The following is a 23,511-nucleotide window of genomic DNA, read 5'->3' on the forward strand; positions in this document are numbered from 1 at the left end:
ACTCTGACAAGGCTTGGTTAAGCCTAGCTTTCTTCTCTCATCTTGGATTACTAAATTACACTTTTGTGAAAGCCCTTATTAATGACAAACATATGGAAGCCCATTTCTGCCACCATGATAAAAAATAAATAAAAGGTCCTCTGAGTCAGGGGTCTTCAACCACTAGGCTAATTTATTACCAGGCTGCACAGGAATGATAAAAACTTTTAGCAAAAACTATGTAAATATTTTTAATTGATGTTGGCCTTTTTCCTTTGCTTGACTCGGTTGCAGTAATTTTTATGTACTAGCAAACCTAAAAGCTAACCCAAGCAAAAATAAACATAAACATGAGATGCTATCTTAAAATTATGACCTAAAAAATATTTATTTTTTCTTCAGAATGGCAGAATCGGGCTTCCATACAGAGCTGTTTGGTTCGAAAAATAAAAAATTTAATACTGCCAACAGTAATTAGCCCATAAAACAAGAAGAGTTTGTGTTTAAATGTCAACACATCTTAGATTAAAGACCGGGAACACATTGACTTTGGCAGTATGAGCACAAAGACACAATTAGAAATATATCCATTTTGTTTGTTTATTCAGAATAATAGGCTTAAAATATAATGCAAGCAATCAATTTACACACTCAGGATCCTGTATTGCTTCTCCATTCAAGAAACTGGAGGTTGTTTGCAGGACACCAGGAAAAAGAAAATCCCGCTTCCATCAACTCAGGTTATTTGGATCGGGCAGAGGTGAGGAAAGAAGTACGCACATTCTGAAACGTGATGGCTGTGGCTACACGAATCTGGATTTGATGTGCGTCGATCAGTTCTCAGTCAGACACCTCCACCGCTAAAAACACATTCAAGACAAACACTCATCCTCCAGCGACACAAAACTAAGAAAGAGCACTGAAATAACCTGCGGCGTAGCTTCACGTGCGGCCGCAATTAGCTTCATCTGAGACGTTTTTGTAGTGCCGAGGAAAGTTTACCACACGCTTTTCTTCACGAGCGAGGAAAATAAAAACAACAAGGAGAGGACTGAGGTAGGAGAGGAGAGCTGAAGGCAAAAAAAGGTGAGAAATAAATAAGTTGTTCTACAAATTACTTGTAGAGTCACAATTGTTCAAAGGCACTTGGGTTGTGTGTGTGTGAGGGGGTGGGAGGATGGGGTAAAAAATAAAAAAACTTAATCTGTTTCAGGTACATCATTCAAATTATGTGGCTATTAACAAACCGGCTCAAAAGAAAAGCCCTTAACAAAGTAGAAGAAATAAAAGCAGCCCGTTTTCAGGTAAAAATACTTCATGTTTGGCAATTAATTATAGCAAATAAAACAAAACAAACTAAAAAGGCATTTGAAGCTGTCGTATAAAAATAATGCATAGCCTTAAAAGCAAAAAAAAAAACATGCAAGTTGGTGGTTCGGCGATGACAAAACCATTCATGATGTCAAAAACTTCACGATTATTTCGAGCTGAACCACGGCTTCGTAGTGGCAATCCGTCCCCGCTCGGCAGGAGAGCGGGGCGTCACATTATCCGATCACGCTGAAGAGCAGATAGTGGTTTGATTCTCCCGTTTTTCGCCTCCCCGACTGGACCGAACATACCGAGAACCTTTCGAGGAGCGGAGGATTTACGTGCTTTTTACGCCAAGACTTATACTGTTGTAGAGCTCAGGCTAAACACACAAAAAAAGGGAAAAATGAGCTGACCTGTTGTGTGCATATTCACAACAATTAACAAAAAAAATACAATGATCAGTGACTATGGCTAAATTGGATATCAGTCTCACGTCAAATGACAAATTGCAAGTTTCAGGATTTTGCCAGTGGTCTCAGACCAATATGGCTCAAGAAAAAAGGCTGCTGTTTTTTAAAAAAAATCACCCATTAACCATTTCAACCACAGTTCATTCATATTAACAAGGCTGTTTATATATATATATATATATATATATATATATAAAAGGCATATATTTGTTGTGCATAAAATATCCTTATATCTCGCCTCCGAAGTCTATTTTTTCCTCTCAGGCCATCCCAGGCTTGCTGTGGCGTGACAACGATGACGAACGGCGGCCGTTTCCTCAACGTTCCCGGAGGTTTTAAGTTTCTGGAGTGGAGCAGATCCCGGAGCCGAGCTCGGTGCTGGATTCGGAGCGAAGAGATTCATCCTTCATGGTGCTGTCCGTCCGAGCAGCGGATGGGGAACGGAAAGGTTTACATTTTTGTCTGCGAAGGAAAAACGGCGTGCCCGAGCGTTTCGTGGTAATTCTTCCTGACGCCGTAGCTCATGAGTGATTTCAGTTGAGAGACAGAAAGAAAAAAAAAAAAAAGATCTAAACGAACATCTTCAAACGTTATCGGCTTTTTAGGATAATCTTCCGCTTCACTCACTGAAGGCAAAGCGAAATGTGCAGCTTTTATTGTGAAGGGTTTGTCCAGCGGCTGGGAAACCAGGGCCTGTGCGCGCCGTGGTTTTCGCAAGTCTGGCGCAGCAGAGGAGCGTGATTATCCGACAGCACGTCAAAGACAAACAACGATTCCCACGCTCTGCGAACGGGACCAAAAAAGTGGTGGAAACACTGAAAAAATCGTGCCGCTCCACTCAGCATTTCGACTCCTTTTTGTTCATTTAGTTCCCAAAGTCTCGCTTGAATGAAAACTGTTTTATGTCGTAGCGTGGCGATAAATGTTCAGGTTCTTTTAGGCCTGAGGTTTTGTTTGATGTGCGATTATGGACACACCGAGGTGCATTGATAATGGTTTTATAGTCGCATCTCAGCCCTCTGAATTGTAACCAAACTGAGACGTAAGGTCTCATATGTGCCTGGACATAAATTCAATCCTGTGTCTTAAAGCTGATTGATCTACATTACTTAATTGAGTCAATTAATGCAAGTCAGTTTTCTTATACACGAGAAAAAAAAGGGCTTTTACAGTTGATTTACTTCATAAAGGATCAGTATGGAGATAAAGAAACAGCCTCCAAAAGCACTTTGGATCAGTTCTGCAGGGCTGTGGATAAAAATGTAAACCTTTCTTCTGATGGGCCGCTGTGACTCATTTGAGGTTGAAGGCCAGCAGGGGTCGCTCCTCTCGCCTCTGCCAGGGGCTTTTCTTCTCCTCCTCTGCCTCCTCGTGCGCCGCATCGTCGTCTGGGGAGACTGACAGCAGCGTCTGATCAGTCCTGAAAGTCACTCCCTCTGGCGTGGGGAGGAGAGGAGGAGGAGGAGAAGCAGCGGGCGACGCCGGGAAAAGTGAGGGCGGCTCCTCTTGTATCTGTACTCCCTCGGCTGTTTGCCCCGCCGCGCCCTCCCGTCTCTGATCCTGTCTGTTCGCCTCTGCCGTCTTTGGCGGGACGGGTCCTTTTTTACTATCCTGGGGGCTGCCCTTCTCCTCCATGCCGCCTCCCTCCTCGAGGTCGTGCACGTAAACGAGCTCGGTGTAGGCCCCGGCGGGCGCGGCAGCCATTGTTCCGTCTCTCTCGGCCTCCCTTTCCTCGCGCTCCGCGTCCCTCCCCCTGCGCCCCGCTCTTGGCTCGTTCAGGTCCACGCCGGAGTCCAGGCTGGCGTCGTTGCTGTTGCCGTGCCTCCTGCCGCCGCTGCCACCGCCGTCGTCTTGAACCCCCGAACTCTGCGAGCCGCCCTGGCACCCCGCCCGCTGGAGGTCGATGTACGAGTGGCGGATGTGAGCGTTGGAGCGTCCGTCCAGCGAGACAAACCAAGCACGTGGGTGAGGCAGAGGCTTCCCCCCTCTCAGCTCCATTAAAGTCTTTTCAGCCAGCAAGGTGTCCTCTTTGTTAATCTCCACCAGAGCCGTCTCCCCCAGAGCCGCGGGAATGGACAGAGACTCGGACAGGTCGAGGCCCTCCCCGTCGCCCTGCTTGCTGGCACTCGGGGCGCAGTCAGGGGGCGGCTGTCCCAGGGGCTGCTGAGAGTGGGAGGCATTGAGCTCGGCCTGGATGGTCTCCAAGTCACTCTGCTGGTCGGTCTGCAGCAGCAAGGCCTGCCCCGACAGCGGGTGCTCACCGGGGAGGCGCATGTAGTGCGCGGGGATCACCAGCGTGGGGCGCACTCTGGAGTAGCCGCCTTCGCCTCCACTCAGCAGGTCCACGGAGCCGCAGCAGAGCAGCTGACCCGGGCGGGAGAGCAGCTGGGGGTTGCTGCGCTCCAGGTGATCGACGGAGCGGGACAGAAGGTGGTCCGGCGCTCTGCACTCGCCCACCTCCCCTCTGCAGGGAGAGTGAGGAGGAGAGGACGGAGAGATGCAATCGATAATGCCGACGCTGCTCAGCTGCGTGGCCGACACCGGGCCGTGAATGGACGACGACAGCGCCTCAGAAATCTGGTTGCTGGACGAGCAGACGGAGGTGTATGACTGACGGTAGCCTCTCTCTGTCCCAGACGAAAGGGCGGCCTTCAGCTGGAAAGTCTCCGCGGACTGCCGGTAGTCTCTGCTGCGAGGCGTCAGGTTGCCGAGGGACGAGCCGTGGTGGCTGTTGTTGCAGAGCGACGACCGACTCTGCTTGGGGTGATGGACGCGGCTCTGGCGCTGGTTGTCTTGGGGCTCGTATGAGCAAGGCTTCAGCATCGGAGTAGTCATGTCAGGCTCGGCTGCTATGGAAACGAATTCCAGCTGCACCTTAAGACGAAAACAAAAATCAGGATCGGGAAACTTTCAATTTTCTCACGCGAGGTAAAACGCAGCACGCTTAATGCAGTTGTTTGAAAAATTATTTGGGATTTTTTTGGGCACAACTTGGTTTGTATAATAGCCAAAATGCAACCAAAACGGCAAAAGTTCTCTCAGGAGCTCCGTTTGAACAGGTTCTACATAATAATGCTGCAAAAACAAACCCTCAGTTTGCTCGTTCGTCCTCAGAGAGTGTGTATGGTTAAAAAGCATGAGAGCATTTTGAAGCCCGACACACGGAGGAGGAGGAGGTCGCAGTGGGTGATGCGGACGTGAGGCCACCTCCACTGCTGACTCAGAGGCGCAGAAGCCACAGGCAGGCAGTACGCCGCAACAACTCAACAGAAGAGTCTCTCGTTCTAACGTATGATTTACAAACTGAGCCGTTGCCTGAAATAGAGACACACCTCGTTGCTGATGAGGTTCACGTGGGACATGGAGGTGGCTTGATCCTTCTTACCGCCGTCCAGACCAGACGACAGCGCCATCTTGCGATGAGACCCTCGCGGTTTCAGACAACGACGCCTGCTTGATGCGAAGACACAGCAAAGAACAGAATTTAAACCTCTTTGACCTCACAGAGTCTGTTTCAAATACAATTCCCAAAATAAACTTGGAGTTCTTGTTGGAATCATAATGCTTGTTGTGATCTTGTTTTGTAGCCCACGTTGATTAAGTTACGCGGTTATGGTCAGCTTTTAGGTAAACAGGAAGTTGCTTTACAGACGGAGAAACAGAAATATTCAAAACAAGATACAACATCCGTGTTTTAATGCCCCACACAAGCATTTATATTCTTGCTGTAGAGCTGTCATGATGACAGTTTTCAAACTGTACAACAAATCTACCCCCCGCCCCCCCACTCCCCGAACTGATTGCTGACTCAACGTGTGCCGCTGAAATCGAGAGGTTGGGACACAGGAAACGGCGTCAGGAGAGCAGATTAGCTGTGCAGATGGCGGCGGGAGCGGAGCGATTGTCGCCCCATGTTTGTTTACCCGTTGAACTGTCGCCCTTGCAAGAGTTTATGTGAGAGTTTGACGAGCTCGGCTAGCTTTAGCTGGTTTGACAAATCCTGTAAGTCTGTGATTCTGGTCACAGATCCCCAGTTTATCATTCACCACACAGAAATCCACAGAAACCGGTCTGTGAGCCCGAAATGAGGCTTTGGAAGTTGTGCAGTGTGTCACCAGCCTAACACGACTGCGTCCCTTTCAGGGGTCTCCACAGCGAGTCGTCCTCCTCCATCTAACTCTGTCATCTGCGTCCTCTGTCCTCACTCCAACTCCTTCCATGTCCTCTCTAACTGAATCCACGTCTCCTCTTTGTCTCTAACATCCTTCTACCAATATACCTTCTGTCCCTCCTCTGCACATGTCCAAACCGTCTCAGTCTGGCGTCTCTAACTTTATCTCCCAGTCCTTCAACCTGTGCTGTACCTCTGATGACCTCATTCCTAATCCTGTCCATCCTCGACCCTCCCAAGGAGAACCTCAGCGTGTTCAGCTCTGCCACTTCCTGTCCGTCTCCAAACCGTCCAACACAGCTGCTCTCACCGCTGTCTTATAACCTTTCCTTCTGACACTGAGACTGCGTGGCACCGCCTTTCGCTGCTCATGTCAGAGCTCGAACGGGAAACCTCTGGTGGGAGAGGCCGAGTTTCACGCACCGGCAGTAGTACAACAGGAGGCACAGCAGGCAGAGCAGGATGAGAGCCATCCCTCCGAGTATGGCCAGCAGAAAGACGGTGTGGTAAGTGCTGATGTCCCTCGCAACCATCGGGCCTGTAGGAACAAAAACAGTGTTGGAAAACAACTGAAGTTGTGATTTTATTAGGATTATGAATGTATGATTGTATCTAAACGCAACCTTGGGATTTTTAAACAATCCTAAAATGCGTCATGACGTAGTTTAGCTTCCCACCTGAGTGCAGAGGGGACATGGCGGCCACCCAGTACCCCAGCTGGGGAGCAATGTAGGTCAGGATGAGTTGGTTTCCCTCCTTCTGGACGTGACCCCAGCTGCTCTTGATCCAGACGCCTGGACAAACACACAGTCCAGTCAGAGATTAGTGAGACCCGCACCAGCTCCAACCCGACTCTCCCTGAGCAGGAAGGGACAAAGTATGGAGAAAACGGAGGGATGTGGAGATAATTCTCCAGAGCTGTTATAGTTTAATGATACAGACTGAAACTTTAAATGAGAAGTTCATTAAACCCTGATCTTTAAAATGGTCTCGATCAAATACCCTCTGGAGGCTATTTTGACCCTATTTTTACACAGTCGTTGCCCCTGACTTGTGACATTTTTATCAGCTTAAAAATGATTAAAAAAAGAACAAAAAGCCTAAAGAAACAATGAAGTGTCGACAGCAGATGAACAAAACCGATTCATCTCTTGAGGCCAGAAGTTGAAGGGTTTACAGGACATAGTTGGGTATCTTAATAACAACAAAAACTAAATATTCCTCTGATTATTGTCAGGTATTGGACTAAAAATTCGTAAAAAAAGTGACAAATGTCCAAAGAAAAATTTTGAAACCCTTTCAGAACGCCTGGAGAAATGTTAATCAGGACCACTTTAAAACATTACAATCATATCTGACTCCTTGAAAGCATTTTTTTTTTAAATGAAGTATTAGCATTACTTTCCGTGGAATATTTTTAATAACCCTTCTGAAATATTAAAAAACTGATGTGTTGCTTTTGTCATCTGAAGGCAGATGAATACTCTGAAGGCGGAGGAAGTGTTTTGGCGATACCTAAATCAGCCACAGGGAGGCAGCGTGTAAATACCAGCCGAAGCCAAAGGAGGGTAAATTACTGTGAACAAAAGCCACTCCAGTGAAGCCTGCAGAAATAAAAAGAAAAACTAAAAAAACAAGCCTTACAAAGCCAGAGACACTGACTGACTGCCGCACAGAGAAATGCCACCAAGAGGACGCTTCGCTTTCTGACTTTCTGGGAATCAGGGATTTCCCGGCGACAGGGACTTCGTTTCTCTGTTTCTAAATTGGGGATTTGCCCTGACGTGAAGAATGAAGGAAGCAGGAGATATTTAAAGAGCAAAGAAAAATAAAAATACACAAGGCAGAGTGAGACAGGAGGAGGGAGGAGGGGGGGTTTATTCACACGCGAAGGAAACAAAAATCATCAGGCGGGAGGATCGCAACGAGAGATAAGAGAAGCCAAAGAGACACGAGAAGCTGTGACTCAGCGCCTCTGTCTGTCTTAGAGACAAACACTGCAGCTCGTGTCCACCTCAGCGCCGTCCTGTTTCCACAGGGGACTCCTCTGACCCGTTTAATGGGGACGTTTAACAACTCCGTTCCCACGCTTCCACTACAAAAGCAGCGAGGAAAAAAAAAAACGGGACCTGCTGCGGCTCTGCAAATAATCTGAACGCAAACACGGCCCTCGTATAAGTACACACACATATATATATTCTCCTTCTCTTTCATGCAAAGTAAACACAGCTTCAGTTGGTTGCCGGCTCCTCTGAGGGAGAAGCGCTACCCTGAAGATGAAGGTGTGTCTGTCTGCCGATTGGACACGCAGGCAGCAGGCGAACTCGATCTGTTTGCGTATGACATCATCGTCTCTCCACGCTTGTTTGACGTCCAACAATACGACGGGCTGTCAGTTATACAAGACAAACAGGTTTCCCTGCGGACGCGTCTTTAATAAATCTGCTCTTTCATTCGCGTCTGGCGGCGTCCTCCTAAAACGGCAGCCTTGTTGTTTCGATCAAACCGATTTTTGTTGTTGTTGTTGTTGTTGTTGTTTTTGTTTGGCGGGTCGCTAAGAAACGGGAGCCGCAGCCCGAAGACGGGGGGGTCCGGGGCCCTCTGTTGTGGAAACACCGCGTGTTTGTGTTCGCTCAGCTCCCATCGAAGCTTTTCTAATAAGATGTTGATACTTTGAACACTTCAAATGAAAAGCCTCAAAGGAGTCCCCTCCCCTCCCCGCCGCCCCGTTCTCGGCTCTGATCCGTATTTAAACGTCTCTTATTTGTTCTCAGAAACCCTCAGCCGTCTCTGAAGGCAACCCTGAGACAATAAATAATCCAGAAAATGATCCAGTTTAGGGAATATTCTGTAAGACATGCATCTAAAGTTTAATTGTTTTGTGTGTAAATCCATTTATGTTGTCGACGATCGAGTCTGTCTGCGTCAGTTAGACAGGAAACCTTCATAAAAAGGTTGGGAAGCAGGGGTGTTGTTCTCATGTTGTCAGCAGATTCCTCTCCGTCGATAACTGTAATAAATCTAAACATTTTGGACTTCCCATCAGTTCTGTGAACACTTTCACCATCCTTCAGATCTCTTTTTTTTTAGCTTTTCAGGCTCGAAACTTTACTTCTTTGGTTCAATTTCGTGCAGCTGGTTTTCTTTTCTTTTTAAATCACAAATTAAACCACAGCACCAATCAAGTTGAATTCTGTTTGTGATATGCATTAAATACACGGTGTGCGTGAAAATATCGCACCTTGCCACGGCTCTCTCTGCCTGTTGGACTCAAAGAATAAAAGGACTAACTGTGAAGATAGTGAAACTTTGTGTTTTAGGAGCTGATGGAGACCAGAAACAGAGTAAAATGGTTTAAATTAAAGCAAATTGTGTGTCTTATATGAGAAATATATTAAGATAAAACATTAATATTTCAATAAAGAAAGGGAAATCTCCTCGAGTTCGTAAAACCTTATTGCAAAGATGCAAACTCAGTGGCGGGCTTGCATTGCCTGATTTTCAATCATATTATTGGGCTGCTCACATACACAAAATCAATTATTGGTTAAAATTGTCCAGCTCTCCTTGGTGTAAATTGGAGCTATCGTCGTGTACTGGGTCTTCACTATCTGGTCTAATTTCTTCCTCGCTACCTATTAAACCCTCTCTTTACACTAATAATCAAGTTGTACTTAATACGCTGAAAGTCTGGTTTCAATTTAGAAGGCACTTTAAGTTTGCTGCTGCCTCATCTTCATCCCCCTTGATTAACAACCATTTGTTTCCTCCATCTCTTTCTGACCCATCGTTTTCAGTTTGGCATGACAGAGGTTTAAAACAAATAAGAAACCTATATGCATCAGGAATATTTGATAGCTTTGCGGATTTATCTTCCAAATATAGTTTACCCGGTACACATTTGTTTCGATACTTACAAATTCGGAATTTTGTCTCTAAATGTTTTCCTAATTTTCCCTCTATGCCCCCTGAACAGCCCTGGGAAAAGATTGTTGCATACAATCCGCTTCAGAAAGGCACGATTTCTAAGATTTATAGTTTTATTTTAAAGCTAAAAGTGGATTCAAGCGTCAAGATTATAAATGCATGGGAGAAGGAGTTGGGAATCCAGCTGACCCAAGATAATTGGGATGATGCAATTGATAGAATCCGATCTTCCTCTTCCTGTGCTCGTCTCAGTTTGATCCAATTTAAGGTTGTACATAGGATCCATTTTTCTAAATCTAGGCTTTCTCGGATTTACCCGGATGTGGTGGATATATGTGATAAATGCAAAGGCTCCCCATGCAATCTTGGCCACATGTTCTTTCTTTGTCCCAAATTATATAATTTTTGGTCCAATTACTTCACAATTATGTCCTCTGTCCTGAGTGTTAATTTGCAACCTTGTCCATTGGTCGCCATATTCGGTATCCTCAACCCCGCCTCAGAGCTAAGCCCTGCTCAATTGGAAATTGTTGCTTTTACATCATTATTGGCTAGACGTACTTTACTGTTACACTGGAAGTCTGAAAAATGTCCCTCAATATCCCTCTGGGTTAAAGACATGATGTTTTTTCTTAAGCTTGAGAAAATCAAATACACCCTTCGAGGGTCTACACAGAAGTTCTACCAAAAATGGCAATGTTTTCTTTCTTATTTTTCCAACTTGAGGGCTTTGCCCGACTGAAGGTGCCTGTCGCTGAATATTGTTTTGGTTATAAATATGGGTAGTCATATCGGATTAATGACATATTTATTTGTCTATTTTCTCTTCTATCAGGTTGACTTTGAGCTGAGATGGGGGGGATTGGTTTGTTTTGTTTTCTTTTATTTATTTATTTTTTTTCCTTTTATGGGAGGGTTGGAGGAGGGTTGGGTGGGGAGCTGTAACTGTTGGATTGTAATTTCGGAACTTTTATTTCTTTACAATGCCTCGTTAACATTGCACTATGTATCGTTCATTATGTGTCCAAAATGAGAGGTATTGTGTCTGTATATGTGAATGTGTGTTCATATACATATATGTATTTTCTCACCTTCTTTCGGCTCTAATAAAAATTCTAAAAAAAAAAAAAAAAAAATTTCAATAAAGAGTGGATATACGTCAGAATGCATTTAGAGTTTGAATCTGCGGCCACAAAATCATTTAGCTAAACTAGTAATTAACAGTTTCGACGCAGAGTGAAACAATGACATAACTAATTAAAATCTAATTAGTCAGAGAGTAAATCTGACGAGGAGACACAGCCAGTGAACAGTGGGACTCGTACATCTGTGTGTGTGCAGAGAAACGTTTTATCGGCAGCGCTGATATCAGCGTGGCTGTTTTCAAAGCAGCCCGACAAAAGCGACAGGGCGCGTCCCTCGGCGGCACGGAGCGTGTCAATAAATCAGATTGTACAATGAAAGCTTGAAGTGCCGCAGATTTAGGAGCCAGCGACCGCAAAGCCTGTCGCTTTTTTTGTTTTCGCCTCAGTTCCGAGCTCCGGCAGGGGGGGCAAAGAGATTATGAATTCTTGCCCGCCCCGAACTTTGATTTGCAGATTATCGGGGCGCCGGATTTTCGTCACTCGCACGACTTATGAAGGATGTTGTTCAGGATTCGTCCTTTTTAAATGGCCGCGAACCGGGACCTGACTGCACCGTAAGGGTAACAACACGGTTCATATTCGTTTAATGTTATTTACGGAAAAGTAAAAAATACACGACTGCTACTTTCAGGACGGGTTAGTCGTGTTAACATTTGTTGTACGTACCTAAACGTGGGTCGAATCTCCACGCGGGAATGTGGTCGTTTTCCTTCAGGTCGCCGTCGGCCGGCAGCGGCACGGAGACGGTGATTGGCTCGTTCACCCGCAGCTCCGCTCCGTCGCTGGCCAATAGGTGAACGGAGATGGCCGCCACGGGAGTCAGCTCGAACTTCGTCTCGGCGCCTGCGAAAGAGGAGAGCGTAGAGAGCATAAGAGGGGAAAACCACAGCAGAAAAAAGGGAAAGCGAGCGGGAGTGAAGTCGGGCACAGGAGGAGGTGAGGAGAGACGAGAGCAGACGGCGGGGGTGGTGACACACACATAAAAAAAAACCAAAACAAACAAAAAGCAGCTTAGATGAATGAGAGTCGTCAAGACAGGAAAGAAAACAAAGGAGAAACAGGAAGTAAGGAAACACGGCGGGGAAAAAAACACTAGAGGCTGAGGTTAAGTGTCACACAGCAGAGAGATACGAGGAGTGGAAAGGAGAGGGCTGCCGGGAAGTCCTCAAATAGGGATTCCGAAAACAAATCCAAACACGGATAAGACTCCCTGGAAGCACGCAGCAGCAGGGAGAACGGATCACACACAGAGGTTATCATGTCTCAGGAGGTCAGACCGCCGCTGCCACGCTCCCTCCCGCTCTCTCTGTGTGTCTGAGTCCTTCCCTCCCTCCCGAGCTCCAGACCCAAACCTCACCTGTGCCGTTGCTGCCGGGGACCTGCAGGTGAGGGAAGTGCTGGATGCGCGCGGCCGAGCTCGCCACGGTGAACAGGGCCGTCAGGTTGGCGTAGGACGTGTTGGCGGGGAGGCTTAAAGCCCGACGCTGGAAATGAACTCTGGGATGGCCTCTCAAACCTTCAAGAGACGGAGAAATGCACGAGTCAGAAACCGCAACAAAAAACAAAAAAGCAGTTTGTTTTTATTATTTCTGAATTAATTATTAACTTGACTGTTTCGCCTTAGAAAATATTAAACCCTAACCCACTGAATACGCCGCATAATTTGTAATAAATGAGCAAAATCAGCAGAATCACGTCTCGTTGCCAAAAATTACGAGTCGTTTGTTTACATTTGATCGTCGGGCAGTTTCGGCACAAATCGGATGTAGAGATGGTGAAATAAGTAAAGAGACTGAGAGAGAAAGATGGAGTCAGAGACGCCGGGGTCGACAGAGAAAACGTGGAGTTCTTCTTCTCCTTCTGGAAAGAAAGCTGCGCGGATGAGAGACACAACGGGAAGCAGGGTCGCTTCGGGGGAGGAAATCGAGCGACGGAGAGCGTCAAAACTGGAGCTAGGATCCTCTGAATGAGCCAAGCTGAGATTTTCTCTCTAAACGGGAGAATTACTGAAACTGATCGTAACCGAGGCTGTTTCCTGAAGCAATTTTTACCCCCAAAAAAGGGTTAGAAGCATAAAAATTCTAATCTAAAACAATGAAAAAGCACGTAACTATTACAGCTTTAGGTAGTAACTGTTAAAAGCTGAGCCCCGCTGCGTCAGACAGGCACTAACAGATTAACACATTCTTGTTTTGGTTTAATAAAAAGCGGTTTGTTGATAATCATGAAGTTTCCTTTTTTTATGGATTTAGGATTTCGAGGCTGAAAGCTGCTTGTGATGATGGTGCATGACTAAAAAGCTTTAAATCACCAGTCTGCACTGGGGACTAAGAACCAGAAAGGTTGAGACACTTTATTTAAAGACGCAGAGATTAAACTGATGAGAGGTTTCGCCAGAACTCAAAACCTCCAGCTCTTGTGAAATTAAACGGCCCGCCTTTGACCTGGACGTTTTGTTTTAGCACGTTTTACAACTCCTCGTCGTCATCATCTAATGCGTTTTCATTATTTCAGCCGTCAATTAGGCCTAATGGAAGGAACTCTGGATCGATGCGTTAAAGACGAGGCACCAGTTGGCCTTTTCCCGCCGCCGCTCTGATGCTTCCCAGCACAAGCAGTCGCTTCCTTTTCATACAATGAAATAAAAACAAATTAAAATAAAATAAGTGCACGTCGCCAGGCTCGGCAAGGTGATGTCATTTGGTGGTCGGAGCGAGCCGAGCGCACATTCCTGAGCGGTGAGGCAGAAGCGGGAGTCTGTTCACGGTTTGGGTTTCTCCGGGCCGGGATTCTTCTGGCTCTGCAGCCGGAGGAGGCCGACCTTCAAGTCTCTGAGTCTCAAAACCTGGCCTGAAAGAGCCCGTTTGGCTCGTTTCAGGACAGGAAATGACCCCTTTTTGCTGTTCTTTGTGCGTTCCCGTCCCCAACTCTCTCTCCGGTCTTTCTCCCCCCCTCCACTTTCCTCCCTCTGCTGCCCATCCCCCTTCCTGCCATCAGACCCCCGTTCGCTCAAACCGCTCCACCCACGACCCCAGAATACTGTATTCTTTCTCTTCTCTTCTTCCCCTCCCTCGTATCGTATTTATTTACGCCACGTGCCAAAGTTTATCCCCCCCCCTCGGGCTCGTGAAACACCGTGACAGGGTCTGAAAGAGGGCCGCCTACCCTCTGCTCCACTTCGGCACGCGCTCGGAGCTGAAGGCTCACGCACTACCAGAGCTGAGTATTTCTGACGATTTCTCTTTTTATTTTGCATCGAACAATACGGCCGGACGGCACCCTCGGCGTGGGCACAAACACACAAAAAGGCCCCTCGGACAAACAAAGAGACTGAGTTCAATCGCCTGAGCGGGACAGCCTCGTCTAACGTCGTTACACCTGAATGACAGCCACACAATCAGAAGCTGTGTTTGCAAATGTGTTCCTGAAAATCAAATATAAAGACTCGTACCCGAATCTGAACTTGTAGTATAAACACAAAGGCAAAAAAAACTAAAACTAACCACACAAATAGAAATAGAGAGCAATTTGCATTGCAAATACTCCAGATGAACGACTTAGACTGTGTCCTGGTAAAGGGACTGTCAGCGCCGAGCTTTGAGAGTCAATGCTCTAAAGCAGGGGTGGGCAACCCTGGTCCTCGAGGGCCACCGTCCTGCAGGTTTTACTTGTTTCTCTGCTCCAACACACCTGATTTGAATCAATTGGTGATTAACAGGCTTCTGCAGAACATGAAGAGGTGATTTGACCTCTGAATCAGGTGTGTTGGAGCAGGGAAACAAGTAAAACATGCAGGATGGTGGCTCTCGAGAACCAGGATTGCCCCCCTGGTCTAAAGCTTCAGGCGGCATCAGATCGTCTCCTGTTTGTAGATGGATTTAGCCCAGTTTGATTGATTGAGACTAGCCTGTGGGCAGGGGGAGGGGAGGGGGAGGGGGGTGCTATAAACCACAGGGGAAGAACAAAGTTTCCATGACTTATAGGATGCAAAAACTGGATTTGAAAATGTATAACCATTGGTCAATGTTTTGAATGATGACAAACGCAACCAAAAACATGCATGTTGGGTTCATTGGTAACTCTCAAATTGTCCCATTTGTCTCCATGTGTCCCTGTGATGGACCTGCGACCTGTCCAGGCACAGCGACGGCCAGAGACGCCAGCTTCCTTCAGGCAGGTAATCTGTGGCGCCTTGGGACGCCGCGCTTACCTTGCGTGCCGGACACGATCTCGACCACGTCTTCGTACACCATCAGGGTCGCGGCTCTTTCTGGAAGCAGATCCAGACTGATGGAGGAAAACACTGGAAGTGAAACACAACGGGACAAAAGGGAAACACACGATGCGTGAAAAAAAAAAAAAAAAAACCACAGGCGAGCGGAAACACGCGGGCGGGTTCTCCCGGGTCGCCGTCACACACATAACGGGCCGTTAAAGGGTCTTTCCACACTTTGCTTTCGTTACGTCTGCGCGGGACAGGAGTCTGACCCAGAAAAACTGGACTTCTTCCCCTTCTCCCTTCCTTTCCTTCCTTCCTTTCACTCCTCCATTGTTCGGGGCTGGTAAGCGTGATAATCCAATTGGCCGCCGTTCCGTTGGCACACACACACACACACACACACTTCTACAGCCTCTTGGGAGGTACTTTGTGTTTGAGCGTGTGTGTGCTTTAGAGAAGTCCCCCCCTCTTCCATGCTGGGTTTTGGCATTTAGTGCAATAAATTAGTAATGGAGCGCCCCGCTCATCATTAGCTCACACACCTGGCTCAAACCTAACACACACACACAAACTGAAATCTACGACCTACACACGGAGGCGCACAGACCTCCCGAATGGGCCTACTGCGCGATTAAATGTTAATGTTACACCTACCAGGTAATCTAGAGGGAGTCCAGGGAACGGAGTTCGGCACGTATCCCCGTTTCGTCGCGGTGACAACCAGCAGCGTCCCGAGGCGGTAGGAGAAGCGCAGGTGGGCGTTGCCGTCGGCTGAGGAGGTCTCTGTGGTTATGAAGGTGTGGTTGGAGAAGAGCTGCACGGCGGCCCCAGACAGTGGCTGGTGGGTGCTGGCGTCGCTCAGGCGCACCTTCAGGGTCACCTCTGCGGACACAAGACAGCTTGGCGTGAAAAGGGAAAACAGAAAACAAAAAAAAAACCCACGTTGAGGAGGACTCCTGGAAAACACGGGAGGTGTTATAATCACAGCCGTCTTAATTCTCTGGGTTTGGTTTCAGTGCTGGGTGCTCAGGCCTCTGATCAGTCGCCCGGCCGTTTCCTGGACTCCGGCCAGGGACGCTTCCCGTCCAAGACAATGGGCCGCTTCCTTCTGTCAAAGAAGGCCTGGAACTGAAGGGAAAAAACAACTGCATGTAAAACACACACACACACTCTAAAGGAGGTACGGTGGAAAAACATCTGATAATATGTGTCAGCTGAGGTGATAACTGCTGAAAGAGGGAAAAGATTCAAACTATTTCAGACCCAATTAGTCAAAAAAAAAAAAAAAAATGGTTTGAATTCAAAAAAGTAATGATGTAATTTCATCAGTAAACCTCCCTGCTTTAAGCAAAAATCAACCTTTAAAGCAACCAAATCAGGAACGAGCATCTGGCAACGAGTGGTTTCGTGGCTCGTGTAATGAATGATTCATTTTCATGATTTCTGATGAGCCTAAAAGCAGCAGAAAAAGAGGAAAAACGCTGCGTCGGGAAAAGAAACCGGAGCTTTCTGTTACGTATTCTGAGGAAAACGAGTCAATTTTAAAGACGTGATCAAATTCCTTTTTTCTTTAAAACTATTGATAAGTGAAACATTTACAAAAGCAGAAATTTTACCTCTTAAATGTATATATATATTTTTTTTTTTACTTATTATTTCATATGGATCACTTCTTCAAAGGCTGAGAGAAACGCTTTTGAGAACTTAACTTTATTGGTCATTTTTTTCCTGTTTTAAGTGGCTGAATTCCCAGAATCCTTCAGGGTGAGGCGGCTTTTTGCTAAACGAAGCCCTGAGTTTGTTCGAGTTAATCTCTGACCGGGATTAGACGTTAACAGGGTCACACATTAACAAGATGGCCGACGCGAACACAAACATGGCTCTCATTGGGTCCATTTTACAGATGCTGGCGTGGTAGTAGCTGAGAGTCGTCCCCAGCACGTATTCTGAGCGCCGACGAGATCCGCGTTTCAAGTTTTGCCTTTATTTATTTGGAGGCGACTCAAGTCTGTTAGCAAAATATCTCTGGAACGACTGGACCGATTTTAATGAAACTCAGATCCCCGGAGGGATGATTTCAAAGGAGTTGGCAGAAAAAAACAGTAAATTTCCACCAACACACACATCCCAGCCAGGCCTCCCGTCTGACCCCTCAGTTACGGCTAAAAGCCCCCTCCACACACACACACACATATGCACACGCTAACACACACCTATCCACCCCCCCGGCGAGACACATTCCCTTCCCTCCCTCCCTCCCGGGGATCCTGCGGTCAGCCGGACCTCTTTGCTGAGCTGAAGAAGGGAGTTCAGCCACAGTGCATACCCCGCCTTAAAATAGCTTTCTGCCTCGAAAAAAAAAAAAAAAGAAAAGAAGAAAGGCACACGCTGCGTGGCGAGACTCGTTGTGTCAATCTTGAACCTTCCCTTCATTCTTCTCCCTTCTTACATTCGTGTCCCGGCGGAGAACTGGGAAACAAGACCGGCTAAAGATTTATTTATTTTATTTCTTTGTGTTCATTTCTCTCTTTTTTTTTGTTGTTGTTGCAAGACTATGACCTCACGTCCTCTCCCACTGATATGCTGCTAGGGGTACCAGCTGTGTTCACTTAAGAAGAAGAAGAAGAAAAAAAACAACAACCTCCCACGGGAGAGTAGAGCCTAAATCACACGTCCAAATCCACCGGCCTCCTCCCAGACCTCCTCCAATAAATCAGCGCACAGCTGACATCACTGTTAAACAAGCTGGGAGTCTCCTCTTCGCTCCAACGGACAAAGGAGGAGGAGGAGGAGGATGATCGGGATCGAGGAATGGTCCAGTAGTTGTACGCGTTCGCCTCACTTCCTGTTTGTGGGGGAATAAAGGGTTTGGACTCACTGTCTGCTGCGACAGAAGTCGAAGCAGCAGGGTGGTGTGTGTGGATGAAAGAGTGACACCCTGGGGACACACACACACACACACACACACACAAGGAGGAGAGGGTGAATGAGTGAATGAGTGAATGAGTGAACGTTTACATGTTTTCTCCTCCTCACACCTCAAACAATCTGTCGGAGAGGACGCTCGTTTTAGCACCGTGTCGCTGAAGCGTGGTGACGTGGAAACGGATGGTATGGCTGGCCTCCACAGGGTGTGTGTGTGTGTCTGTGTGTGTGAAATGCTTCGGCGTTCTTCCAAACAGGGGAAGGGGAGGCTCTCAGTTGGGGCGCGAAATAGCATTCGCTGGTGATAAAAAAAAAAAACAGAAGCTTGTTGCAAGTTACCGAGGGTCAGAGTGAAGATTTTCTGTGTTTCAAACCATCAAATGAAGCAATAACTGTTGGTGCTGCCACATAATACTGATTTATTTTTAATCAACTTCTAAACATCTAAATTATCCATCTAAATTTTCCAAAAGCGCATTCCTGGACACTTCATTTAATCTAAAAAGGGGGAAAAATAACTTGATTCCCTTTAAAGCAGGGGGGGTCAGACTCCAGGCCTCGAGGCTCCGCTGGTCTGGGAGTTTTAGTTGTTTTTCTGCTCCAACACACCTGATTCAAACGGTTTAATCACCTCCTCGCCAAATCATCAAGTTCTCCAGGAGCATGGCAACAAGTCATCCATTTAAACCAGGTGTTTTAAAGCAAGAACACGTCTAAAACATGCCGCCCCCCGAGGAATGGAGTTTGACACCCCTGCTTTAAAGCGTGCAGCTTGTTTAGTTGTTTATGGATCGGTGGATATTTATTTAAGGATCGGCTAAGATCGGGTTCAGACTGCCATCGTTCTGAAGCTTGGTTGAAGAACCTTTTACTACTTTTTAAAGTCTAAAACAAAAGCTAAATCACGCTTCAAACCTCCTGCCTTCGTGCATCTCTTCTGACTGACACCAAAAACTCAAACAGAAAGAAGCGCGCGGTTATGATTACGGGAACACCCAAAATATCATGTGAGAGGAATTTATCTGTAGCTAATATGAATGCTGTTACTGTGAAGAAATACTGCAGAATGATGAAATAATTAGGGAGTTCGGAAATTAAATGTTTATCTAAACAAAAGGAAACTATGACGTTTAATAGACAGGACATCGTGTGCGTCTTTTTTTCAGCAAAAATAATTTTTTCCAGCCAAAAATTAGACTTTTGTGTATACGTTTATCTGTGATAGAGCTGAAAAACAATCTTTATTCAATGTATTTTGTTTCGCCACAAAATGTTAAAAACAAACAAGTTTCACCAGCTTTAATTGGCCGAAATCCATCCATTTTAACAAATAAAGCTTTTTAAATTATAAACCTTAAACCTCAGCCAAAACACAATTTGCAGATAAATAAATAAATTCAAGTCCCTCCTGATTTAAAACAGCATCAGCTGAATAAACAACTCACTTCCCAGGTTTACTGCAGTTATTTTTGGTAAATAAACCTTCCCCTTCAGCATTTCTCTCCTGCTTTTTTTGCTTATTTTGCTGTGTTTCTGCACACCGTGCAGTTACTCAGGGGGGAAAACAAAAAAATGAGTGTATCCAACAAACCCTGAAGTTAGAGTAAATGATGTTTCACAGTCCGAACGAACGAGTCGTTCCAGCTTTCATCAAGTTGCAAAACGATTTGAGCCATTTGACTTTCTCGACGTTTCAATGACAAACATTAAAAAATAGACATGAATATCGACAAGGTAGGGGGGAAATGGCAGGACGGCTTAATGTTTACAGCAGGAAATACTGCTGAAGAAAAAATAACACACATCTGTTCCTGGTTTTTGTAAAACAAACAAAAAAGAAGCCATCAGGCGAATGTCTTGCTATTTTTCCCTCTTCTGGATTAAACGTCAGAGCAGACAGAGATTGTCAATCCCATTAACTCAGCGGGGGGAGGAAGTAATTAGGTTACACCAACCGGCTGAAGAGCAAATGGACTCTCCTCAGTTCACGTAACGTTCCCGTCAAAACACTACGAGCTTCTGCTCTTCGGCGGCGGCGAGAGCCAGACCTACGTCTGGGCAGGTCGTCTCGTCTTCTGGCTCGGCTCATCTGCCGACCTGAAAGCGCAACCCCTCCGAGACGTCGGGAGGTCAAACCCGGGGTCGAGCCCCGAGGCAGGCCTTTCGGAGTGCCACCATCTTGGAAATGATGGGAGTACTCGGACCCAGATTGAACCCACTGGACTCAACAAGGAAAACCCACTCTTGTCTGATTTACCGTGACAGCTGCCACCGCCGTTTTATTTTCACCCTCCTGCCGTTCAAAACACTCGCTGAGGGACGGGCGGCTGCGGCTCGTTGGGGACGGCTTTGAAGTCAGCGACCGAATGGCGAGCAGAAAACAGATTATTGTGATCTACGACCGCCTTAAACCCTCCGCATGGGTCAGCTTCTGTGGTGAAGGGATATCCTGACAGATCCGTTTACTGAACAAACCTGCCGGAGGGGAGCAGCCTTTTTTAAACTTTTGTACCTGATGACACCATTATCTGCAAACTAAAGGCTGTTCACACTCCTCTCAGTTTTATTTTCATCCTTTCCTCCAGGCTTTACCCCCCTCCAAACATTATAAATCACATTTTTATCTTCTGTGAAATAAGACTAGGGCACAACAAACACATGACTTAGGACTCCATGATCATAATATTTACACCACCATGTTCATGTGTTAAATATCCACACTCTGTACATGAGTATTTGACTTTAGTGGAAAAGAAAATACTCACCTTTCATCGCAACATGAAGGTATTGCCTTTAACGGACGTAAAATATGTAAAAATGCACACAAACGTGCTTAAAACACCTCAAACTCCCAGCATAAAATGATTATTTATCATTTCTAACAAATCAGAAGCTCCTAAAACTCAAACTGATGCCTTACAGGGCTTTAATTTATTCAACAAACAGATTAAAATCAGATTATTTCTTATAATAAGACCAAGAGGAGAAGCAAGTCTTTAAAGGGGGGGTTCCATTTTCTGCTTTAAAATGTGTCAAATAATCAAAACACTAATCAACCTTCCCTCTGCTGGTGTTTCGTGTGCCACATTTGTGACAATTTGATCTGTTTAAATAGTCTAAATGTATTTTTGTCAGATTTGAAACAAAAACAACAAAGTTCAGCAAAAAAAAAAAAGTTCTCAATCAGTAGTACAAAAGGTTAATTAAGTCACACTTCAAGGAAGAAAAGCAAAATGTCTTTAAATGTTTTGATTTCCCCTCATTAATACTTGCTTTTGGCAAACTTGCTGAACAGAATAAGACCTCTGAATGTGTCATTTTAGGACCTATTTCTGTTCAGTCTATTTTTCCCAGTTTTTTTAATTTTTATTTATTTAATCAAGGCTGATCTTTATATTATTCTGAAACGATCCGACTACAAACTAAGCTAATTCTGGTGTGTGGCTTCATTTTGAAACCCAAGTTATTTTCATTTTTTTTTGACACATAATAATCTGAATTAAAAAGACAAATCCAGTTGTTTACTGAAACAAACAATGCTAAAAATGGCAGAAATCACAGCAGCTGGACTCTTAATTATCTTTTAGAAATGATTAGTGTTTTCACTCGTTGCAAAAAGGGATTTAACTCTAAATTAACGCGAAATAAAGCTGACTTTAATAAACTTTTATGTCCTGTGCTCCAAAGATCCTAAACTTCTGGTTTTAGCTAACATGCTAACGCTAGCTAACTTCGGCTCAGCATCCGGGCAGCTAGCCGCTCCGTTAGCCGGCTGCGCTCCGTGTTTCTCCGCAACAAGCGAATAAAAAAAAACAATAAATACACTTTCTGTTGTTGTTGTTGTTTTTACCTTGTGTCGCCGTGTCCCCCAGTGATGTTTTGGCGGCAGCTTCGGGGAAAAGATAACCCGAGAGGCAGAGCAGAAGAGTCGCAGCGGTCCTGCTCCAGTCCGCAGCCCACATCATTGCAGATGTGCGCGAATCGTGGCAAAACTGATTAAAAAATAAAAAAATAAGTAAAATAAAAATAAATGCTTCGCTTTAAAGAAAAAAGAAAGTCACTGTCGGCTCAGAGCTGTGTTTAATCCGCACAGGAGGCGACTCTCCATGTTCCTTCAGCCCGTAAAGCTCTGTTTCATCGTGCATCCCCAGCCCCTTTTTTTTCCAGGGTCAGGGAGGACCTCTGAGCCTCCTGCCCCAGAGCAGCACCAACAGGCGGCTTGCCTCACGCGCAGCCCCGCTGCCATATGTGGAGGTCCGATGCCCCCTGCTGGACAAATATTGCAACTACAAGCAGTGTTTCACACCACTTTTTAAACTTAACTATTTATTTACACTTTTTTGTTGTTATAAATAGCTAATTATCACTATGTGAATGTCTCAGGGTTTTAAATAAATTCAGTTATGACTATGATTTTATAGCACTGCTTCTTAAAGTGTAGTTTAAACAAATAGCATCTTTGAAGCGCATCTGATATTTTAATTTTCTGAACGTGCTGCTTGGAGTCAGTTTTGTTTGTTGTTTTCTTTACTACTCATAGCTGGTTTCATGAGACTGCAGAATATTTGCATTTCACTGCTGCAGATTAATAATTTACATATCCTGACTACTTGTAGTTCAGATTTGTCCTCTGTGGAGGACATTTGTAAACCTGAATATCTTCCGCCCACTGAATACTACTGAATTAACTCTTTTTGCCATCTACAGAGGACATTTAAGGCTTTTCTATTATGCCAAATGTGAAGCAGTGGGGCTTTGGTACCTTACAAAGATTGGGAGTTTAAAAATTGTGATTGGATTGGATTTTTCCTGGTAGTCAAGATGATAAATTCGATCACTCATTAAGTCTGATAGAACAAAGTTACGTTTTAAGGATCTCTAAACAGCTTTGCAGTTCCTTCAAATGCCAATAAAGTGAAACTGATGTTTAGCATTTAAAATGTGAATTAAAATTTGAAATAACGCTCAGAAAACGGGATGACAGCAATTATAAAATAATATATTTTATTCTGTAATTACAAAATACAGCGTCATCTGTGGCACTCGCCTTCTGCAGTGTTTGGGTCTTCCAGCAGAAGGCAGAAGATCTGCAGGGTTTGATGCAGCCGTTTTGTTTTGTTTTTAAAGAAAACAGCAATTCTGTTCAGGAGGTAAAGTCTTAGAAATAAGTGCATCACATATGTTAGCATTATAGGGTCAGGAAACGAGGCAGAAACATCCAGGTGTGCTCATCTGCAGCGTGCATAACTTTTAGTCCAAGCAGATAACACCAGATGTAACATTTACTGAGGATTCTTCAAGAGGAACCGGTTCCACCAGATCCACACCTACACTGATCCCCAAACACCCAATGATCAGATC

The 23,511-nt window shown here is 45.5% G+C and overlaps 1 protein-coding gene across 3 annotated transcripts; it reads right to left on the bottom strand.

Moving 5' to 3' along the window:
* Positions 1–565: 565 nt before the first annotated feature.
* Positions 566–22,333, bottom strand: fam171a1 (family with sequence similarity 171 member A1). Of its 3 annotated transcripts, none has more exons than XM_037980397.1 (10): positions 22,001–22,332; positions 16,211–16,353; positions 15,880–16,107; positions 15,217–15,293; positions 12,364–12,522; positions 11,673–11,849; positions 6,612–6,728; positions 6,358–6,472; positions 5,096–5,213; positions 566–4,637 (listed from the first exon to the last, which is right to left on the bottom strand). In XM_037980397.1, the coding sequence occupies exons 4-10, from the start codon at positions 15,257–15,259 to the stop codon at positions 3,057–3,059; spliced, it is 2,310 nt and encodes a 769-aa protein (XP_037836325.1). In that variant the 5' UTR covers positions 15,260–15,293; positions 15,880–16,107; positions 16,211–16,353; positions 22,001–22,332; the 3' UTR covers positions 566–3,056. The 3 variants fall into 3 exon arrangements, with proteins under 3 accessions (XP_037836325.1, XP_037836324.1, XP_017280592.1); XM_037980396.1 differs by having other exon boundaries at positions 15,217–15,309; XM_017425103.3 differs by lacking the exon at positions 16,211–16,353 and having other exon boundaries at positions 15,217–15,309; positions 22,001–22,333.
* Positions 22,334–23,511: the final 1,178 nt, after the last annotated feature.

The sequence above is a fragment of the Kryptolebias marmoratus genome, linkage group LG16 (assembly GCF_001649575.2).
Source record: "Kryptolebias marmoratus isolate JLee-2015 linkage group LG16, ASM164957v2, whole genome shotgun sequence".
NCBI classification, from domain to species: Eukaryota; Metazoa; Chordata; class Actinopteri; order Cyprinodontiformes; family Rivulidae; genus Kryptolebias; species Kryptolebias marmoratus.

What these genes read in the sequence shown, in the direction of transcription:
- fam171a1 (XM_017425103.3), bottom strand. Translation starts at nt 22,115, where the DNA reads ATGATGTGGGCTGCGGACTGGAGCAGGACCGCTGCGACTCTTCTGCTC. An exon ending in GAGATTCGACCCACGTTTAG is followed by an intron (nt 6,729 to 11,672) that starts GTACGTACAACA and finishes GTGTTTGTCCAG; the next exon opens with GCGTCTGGATCAAGAGCAGC. An exon ending in TGAACCTCATCAGCAACGAG is followed by an intron (nt 4,638 to 5,095) that starts GTGTGTCTCTAT and finishes TTTCGTCTTAAG; the next exon opens with GTGCAGCTGGAATTCGTTTC.